Source organism: Microtus ochrogaster, chromosome 4 (genome assembly GCF_000317375.1).
Source record: "Microtus ochrogaster isolate Prairie Vole_2 chromosome 4, MicOch1.0, whole genome shotgun sequence".
NCBI classification, from domain to species: domain Eukaryota; kingdom Metazoa; phylum Chordata; class Mammalia; order Rodentia; family Cricetidae; genus Microtus; species Microtus ochrogaster.
In genome coordinates, this window is record NC_022011.1 from 14,076,896 (window position 1) to 14,084,400 (window position 7,505).

Below are 7,505 nucleotides of genomic sequence, written 5' to 3' on the forward strand. Positions count from 1 at the left end.
AACACCTGGGTGGGAGTAAGAGGCCTGCTTTCCTGTGGGCTGGGTAAGGGCGAGTGTGCAGGCACGTGAAGTGTGCAGCGGAGGGTGTGAGCCTGCTCTGAAGGCGCAGGCAGGTGTGCCAGGGCGCGTGCACCAGAGGGTGAGCATGTAAGTTTTACCAGCCTGTGCTGGGGGGTAGGAGTAGAGGGGGCGTGCGCCCGGGGCAGGCTCGTGCGCGTGCCCCCTCCCGAGCCCGTTGCCATGGGAACGCGCCGCGGCCTGAGTTAATCATTTCCTGTGGAAAGTGCGGGAGGGGCGGGCGCGGGGCGGGCCGAGGAGGCGGCGGCAGCGGCGGCGGCGGCGTGGAGCTGCCTCGCGCGGGTGGGCCAGAGCGGGCCGAGCCCTGGGCTCTGCGGCGACACTGGGATCCTGTCTCCGCTAGGCCGGTGAGTCGGGGTCCGGGCAGGCTAGGACCGGCTGGCACCGGCTCCTCCAGCCGCGCCTGGTGGGCTCCGCGCCCACCCTGCCCTGGAACCCCTCTGTCCCGATCCGTGGCGGGTGCGGCGACCGGGCCCCAGAGACCCGCCTGTGAGTGGGGTCCCACTGCGTTGTCCAACCGCAGAATCTCTCTGGGACCTGGGCTAGAGGGTGGCACGGCCTCTGGGGTCGCGTCGCCTAGACCCGCTTAGGATCTCATTGGTGGGGAATGTACAGAACCTACCTGGGTGCTGTTCATCAACCAGCGCGCCCCCTTCCCCTGCATGGGTCGCTCCCAGGGAGGCTGCAGTTTGGGCCCTCCCTCTGTGTCCTCGGGTAGTTGCTTTCTCTGGCCAGGCCCAAGGTGGGGTGCACCAGCCCCTACGTTAGGAGGAAAGGCCTCAGAGATAACCCTCACAAGCCCAGCCGAACCAAGTCATTGACAGCTGCAGCTGAGGAATCCCCGCAGGGAGGGGGAGCCCAGAAGCTGCCTGTCCCCTTCAGCCTTTCTACTGTAAGTAACAGCAGAACTCTGCCTGACATAGTGAAAGGCCTGGTCCTGAGACAGTTTAAAGAGGAAGCTAGATTTAAATTCTTGAGTACATTTGTCACCCCTGCCACCACTCCCCTTAACATGTCTCAAGCTTGGGCATTGAGACCACCCTAGCTTCACCTTCCTTTAGTGTCCTTCTGCCCCAGACTGGGTGAGTGCCCTTCCTAGCCTGGCAGGATTTTTCCCCATGCCCTTCATAAAGGAGCCGTCTCCTTGGCCAGAGAGAGTCATTTGCTAGGAATGCAGCCCCAGAATGGCTCTGCGTATTTGTGTGGCTGGACTTCAGGGTTTGGGGTGGTGAGTTCTGCTGTCCCTCTGGGTCATCTGGACTCCCCGAAACATTTTCTGTATGCCAGGGGAAACCTAGCCCAGGCTAGCCATCCCAAGAATGCTCACCCAGGAGAACAAGCAACTATGAAGTCTTTGCATGGTCTCTGGTCTAGGACAGGAAGAGGGCAGCTCTACCATCCTGGCCCAAACCCAGAGAAGCAGGCAATACCCCTCCCCCAGCCGGCCTCTGCCTTCACCCACCAATGGGTGAATGCACCAAAAGACAGCATCCTAAGCTCTTTGTACATGCCAGCATTCCATACATGCTCTGTCTGATGTTTATACCAGACCTGTGAAGCACAGCGCTCGTCCTTTTATACATGGAGATGATCAGACAAAGACTAGATGATTAATTGTCCTAGGTGGCGGGGCCAAGGCCTGCCTGGACCACTCTCTTAGCTCTGCCCCATGAATTCCAAGTTAGTAGAGGTCCCGGGACCCCAGATCAAACATTTGTGTAGGAGAGTGTGTGCTTCCTGCTAGGCCTGGAACCCTGGGCTTGCTTGAGATTCCTCAATATTCTAACCTCACACCAGGGTTTCCAGCTGCTAAATTCAGCTGCCTTTTCCTCTTAGGGATCTAGCACACACCCTTCCTCTTTCTTCAGGCTGCCCCTCCAACTTCCTTTCCTGATAGCACGGAAATATGCTCTCCTGCCTCTGTCATCCTAGACTGAGCCAAGGACCCCTGGAATCCTCTTTCCTACACGGCCTCACCTGTAGGAGCACCTGCAGAGGACGGTCCTCCCATCTTCTCCCGTTGGCCTGCAGGGTTGGCTTTATGCCCAGCTCTGTGCCAGGCTGCCCGGAGAGGGCATTTGTATCTGCTCCTCTTGCTTCTTCCTCTCAAGGCATCAGTGGTATGGGGCTACTCTGTGGATCAGCATCTTCCTGACTGTTTGTCCTACATTCCTGTCCCCCTCCCAGTGAGTACCCTACATTGTCTTCCGTCAAGGAAGGAAGAGACCATGACCTCACTGTCTTCAGTACTTGACCCCATCAATATCAGATCTCAAGTCTTTGGTCTCTGACCCCTGAGTCTTGCTTTTTTTCTGCCTCTGGATGCTTTGTTCCTCTGTCTACCCCACATGCCACTTCTCCCTGTCTCAGCTCATCTCCCTCCCATCCTAGCTAAACTTCCCTCAGAGAAGGAAGCAGCTGCTGCCTGGGCCTTCTCCAATTCCTTGAGCCACCTTTGAACTTGCTTTGCCGCCTAGGATGATCTGGAACTTGCAGCCTCTGAGTGCTGGGATGGTAGGTGTGAGCCACCACCCAGCTCCCTCTAGGGTTTCTTTTACTTTGCCATGGCCACCTGACTATCCTACTTGCTGTCCAGCCTCTTCCTGAGGACTCTGCATGCCCTGGGCAGCTCCTGCCACCCCTCTGACCTCCACCCCCCAACCCCAGCCCTGCCTGCCCTTACTTCAGACTGCCTCCCTCTTGGTCAACTTTGCCGATTATGTCCTCACCTTTAGCAGTGGTGGCCTTTAGTTCTGAGTCTTTTTAATTCTTTCTTTCTTTCTTTTTTTTTCTTTTGGTTTTTTTAAGACAGAGTTTCTCTGTATAACAACCCTGACTGTCCTGGAACTAGCTCTTGTAGACCAGGCTGGCCTTGAACTCACAGAGATCCACCTGTCTCTGCTTCCCTAGTGCTGGGATTAAAGGTATACTCCACCACTGCCCGGCTAGTTCTGAGTCTTGGTGGCTAGCTGGTCCTCCTTTCCAGGCTTTGGTTAATTCACACGTGTGTGTGTGTGTGTGTGTGTGTGTGTGTGTGTGTGTGCGCGCGCGCACCTGGCTGGCCTTGAACTCATAGAGATCTCTGCTTCTGGAGTGCTAAGATTAAAGGCATGCACCATCACTTTCAATAACCCTTTACCTAACGCTGTGAAGGGTTTTTGACGATTTGTTCTCTTCTGACTGTACGTTTGAGGACCCATTTCTCCCAATCAGATGACTTCTAGTGCCAGGCACATAGTAGGCACTCAATAAACGATTATGAAAGAGAACTGAATGAATGCCTGGCAGGGTGCCTGCCACACCCTCAATACTGAGTTAGGTGAATGTGTGAATGAACTGGCTCTGAGAATTTGCTGAATGTAAACCCAGCTTGCCCCTGGCCCTAAGCCAGCCCCTGCTGAGCCCCTCCTCAGTGCTAAGCTAATACTCAGGAGTACTAGCTGCTGGGCCACCGGCTTGGGACACAGCCTGAAGGCTGAGACTTACGCTAGCAGCTGAGTGCAATTAGAAAATGAGATGTCATGGAGGAAAAGGATTAAACTTACCACTGCTTGGAAGCATAGGCTTCGAGCTTCCTCCACGTGGGGCTGCTACCCCAGTGTGTCCTGCCGCGGATCTTCACAGCAAGTGACCGACACACTGACTTGCTCCAGTCCCACTGGGAAATGCCTTAGTCAGTACTGAGCACCCTCCTGCGAGCCCAGGGCCCTTAGGGGTTGCTACACTTGGGGCTGCTATTCTGAGTAGCAAGGGACCCTTGTTTGCAGACCCCTCCGGATGCCACAGCTTGTGGGCTACCCACGCCTCCTAAGCTCCTCTCCCCTTATTCTCTCCACAGGTTGCCCGGCACCCAGAAGAGGTTGCTGAGCCCCAGGCCATGGTCCCCTCTCGCAGGACGTGGAACTTGGGAGCCACGCCTTCACTGCGGGGCCTGTGGAGAGTGGGCCGGGTCCAGGAGCCCAAGCCCAAACCCGGGATGGCTCGCCCCGCCCCAGCCAGCCCAGCCGCCCGCCCTTTCCCACACACCGGCCAGGGGAGGTTGAGAACTGGTGAGTCCGCATTTTTAGAATGCCTCTTCATTTCCCTTCCTTCCTCCAGATCCCCGAGATGAGACTGAGGTTTCTCGCGGTTCCTAAACTCAGTCAGAGCTGTCAGGTAATTACAGGGTAGCCAGCAGCTTCGAGCCGTCTGGGCGTGGAGAACAGCGCAGCGCAGCGTCACTGGGTGCTCCTTCCCTGCGTCCAGCCCAGCCGGGGAGGAGGAGAAGGCTGGGGCCGGTTAAACTTTAACAGTCCCTACCAGTGCGGCATCAGCTACGTTCCCGCCAGCCGAAGCAGGTCAGAGACTCTGAGATCTCACTTGGGTGTTCTCTAATGTCAGCCGGAGGCCGGTAAACAAGGTAGGTGAAGCGGCTGACCGACCTCCTGGGTGCCCTGCTCAACACGGACACCTGATTCCGCCAGGCTGCCCTGGACGGGAGTGAGGAGTGAATGCAGACTACTCAGAGTGTTGCCCAGCGGACTTTGCGTTTCACGCCTTAGGTTTTAGGTGTCAGACAGCCAACGAAGCCTTCTAAGTGATCCTACCAGGAGGTCTATAGCGAGAGGGTCCTGGAGCCTGGGCCATTGCTGTACCCTAGGGAACTGTCAGCCGTCAGCTTTCTGGGTCACATCCCAGGTGCTGAGACTGTCAAGGAGCCAGCGGCTCTTCTGTTCTGGGTAGGAGCTGGGTGTGGGGGTGAGGAGCTGCCTTGACCCTTTCCCCAGCTCAGTGTGGGCAGGTAGGCAGGGTGCCTCAGCTGTGTGGGAAGGCAGGGTTATCCAGAACTGCCTTCAGGGGCTTGCTCCTGACCTACTGAAGAAGTGTTCAGATTGCCAGTCCGGGCCTCTGGGCCTGAGACCATTTGGTCTGAGCCCCGTAGTACACAGAAGAGGGGATGCACGGAGGCTCAGAGAGGGCTCATAACAAATCCCTACTGTCTCCCTTTCTAACCATAACACATTCACTCTGCCAATGATAGCCAGGCAGTGCTCTGCAGCTCTCCAAGCTTCTATGATTGCCCCAGGCTGGCCTTTATACCCTGGGAGTCTTCAGGCAAAGGAGAGGTTCTGTGGGTCAGTCAGCTGGTTGTTGGAAAGGGGCGAAGGATGGTCTCTACAAGGTTGTCCCCAGGGTGTGATAGATGTAAGTGTGGCTTTTCTGGTAAACAAAACTAAACATTTCATCTTGGAAAACTGAGCTCTTCATCTTCGTGTGTGTGTGTATATATATATATATAAAATGAGTGCTATGACTTTAGAGACTTCTGGCCACTTTATAAACTTAAGATAAAGGTTCAGTGAAATCCATTTGTGACAGACAGGCATAGGCTTGGCACCTAAGAGAGTCTCAGCCAACAAGGGCACCCCAGCCTCCTCCAAATATCCCCTGCTAGTCTTATTGTCATCCTGAAAGTGATAATCAACCAGCATTGGTTGGCACATGGGGTTTGAATACAAGCCCTGGGTGACACTAGGCGCATTGTTAACTATTCAGGACCTCTGGTTTTCTGCCTGTCCTACCAAGGTAATGTCCTCCACTTCTCTGAGTGGTTGTGATGATAATTGCTGTCCTAATGGCTGTTATCTGTGGGTCCTCACTGTGCCTAAATCCTCTTTGATCCTCACCCTGGGGTTATGCCCTCAGGTTATTAGTTTATCCCAGGGTAGCTGTGCATTTCTCCCCCCACAGGGTCTTACCAAGGCTGCCTGGAACTTGCTTTGTAGACTGGACTAGCTTTGAATTTAACAGAAATCTGCCTGCCTCTGCCTTCAGATTGCTAGGATTAAAAGCTTGCGCTTGATGAAAAAGCTTCCATTTATTGATTTTTTTTAAAAAAAAAATTAGTTTAATTATGTTATGTGTATTTATCTGTACATAGTTAAGCACACATGAATGCAGGTACCTACAGAGTTCAGAAGTATCAGATACCTTGGGGCTGGACTTATAGGCAGTTGCGAACCACCCAGTGTGGGTGCTGGATCAAAACACCAGTCCTTTGCAGAAGCAGCCTGTGTTCTGTGGCTGAGCCATCTCTCCAGCCTGTGGCTGTGCATTTGACAGTGGGGCCAGTACTGTTTCCCACCCTGGCCAAGCTGAAAAGGGGTCGGGGTGTCCTGCCCCTATAGGAGCCCCAGAGGATGCCCTTTAGCTGTTTCTGGGTACACTTCTGGAAACAGCAGGGACCAGGCCACCCAGTGTGGGTTTGGTCTTAATGAAGGCAAGGGAGAAATTGCCACCTAGAGGCAGCCCGGGTAATAAAGCTGTGTCCTGTGTCCAGTTCCCTCGGTGTCTTGGCTTCTTCTTGCTGCTCTCTGCAGAGGAGCTGATGAACAAGTGTGGACCCCAAGAGTCACTGTGGCAACTGGGGAGCCCCCAGTAGGGTCTTGGGTACCCTTCAGGAAAGAATCTCAGGGTTCCTTTTGGTAAGAGAATTAGGTGGCCCCACTCTGTCCCTATCTGCTCCAGTGTGGAGGGAGCCAGTGAGGCCACATGAGGTCCTGCTGGCCACATCTGGGCAGGTTGGAGGGGGCAAAAACTGCACTCAGCTCTCTTTGGCCAGCAGCCAAGTATGTCATCTCACCTGTCTGTCTGTCCTGGAACAGGGCGTGGAAAAGACACCCTCACTGGTGGTGAGGAAGACTCGAGCTCCCGTCGCCCATCCCTGGCACAGTGTCGAGCCCTCAGTGTGGACTGGCCTGGCCCTAGGAGTCCGCATAGACTCTACCTGACAGTTCAGGTAAGCATGGGCCGTCAGATGCAGGGCCAGGGTGTGGCCAGTGTGCCAGGGAGAAGAACTGGGGACCTGCCAGGCACCTGCTGGCTAGCCCTTTGCAGCCCACAGCTGAAAGCCTGCGCGAAGGCAGCAGGTTTGATTTCAGCTTATCTCAGGGGTGATTTCTTAGGCGGTAACAGGAACTTTTCAGTCACAAACTGGCTGAGGTGGGAAGTGAGGCCTTGGCTAAGATGAGTGGAGTTAGAGGAGATATTGGGAAAACAGGCCGGTGTGGGGGAGCTGTTTATTTTTATGTGGACAATGCCCATGTTCCCTTGTTTGAAGAATCAAAGGGAAGGCCAGGCTGGGCATGGTGCAAGCCTTTAATCCTTTAGAGGCAGAGGCAGGTAGAGCTCTTCTGTGAGCTTGAGCCCAGCCTGGTCTACAAAGCAAGTTTAAGGCCAGCTAGGAAAACAGGACTGTCTCACAAAAGGGGTTGGGGGCAGGGAGCTTCAAAGGAAGATGGTGGGGGAATGGGGAGATTCTTTTTTTTTCTAATATTTATTTATTATTTATATAGTATTCTGTCTGCTTGTGTGCCTGCAGGCCAGAAGAGGGCACCAGACCTCATTACAGATGGTTGTGAGCCACCATGTGGTTGCTGGGAATTGAA

General features: G+C 54.6%; 1 protein-coding gene across 6 annotated transcripts in view; it reads left to right on the forward strand.

The window, feature by feature from the left end:
• Positions 1 to 331: 331 nt before the first annotated feature.
• Positions 332 to 7,505, forward strand: part of Kifc3 (kinesin family member C3) — a 33,368-nt gene continuing 26,194 nt past the window's right edge. For 3 of the 6 annotated variants that reach the window (XM_005345575.3, XM_026789693.1, XM_026789689.1), the window contains exons 1-3: positions 358 to 425; positions 3,917 to 4,127; positions 6,723 to 6,856. In XM_005345575.3, the coding sequence (XP_005345632.1) occupies positions 3,956 to 4,127; positions 6,723 to 6,856 (306 nt within the window). In that variant the 5' untranslated portion in view covers positions 358 to 425; positions 3,917 to 3,955. Of the gene's footprint in view, positions 426 to 3,916; positions 4,128 to 6,722; positions 6,857 to 7,505 lie in introns of those variants that run through there. The other 3 variants (XM_013354276.2, XM_013354279.2, XM_026789699.1) reach the window with 3 other exon arrangements.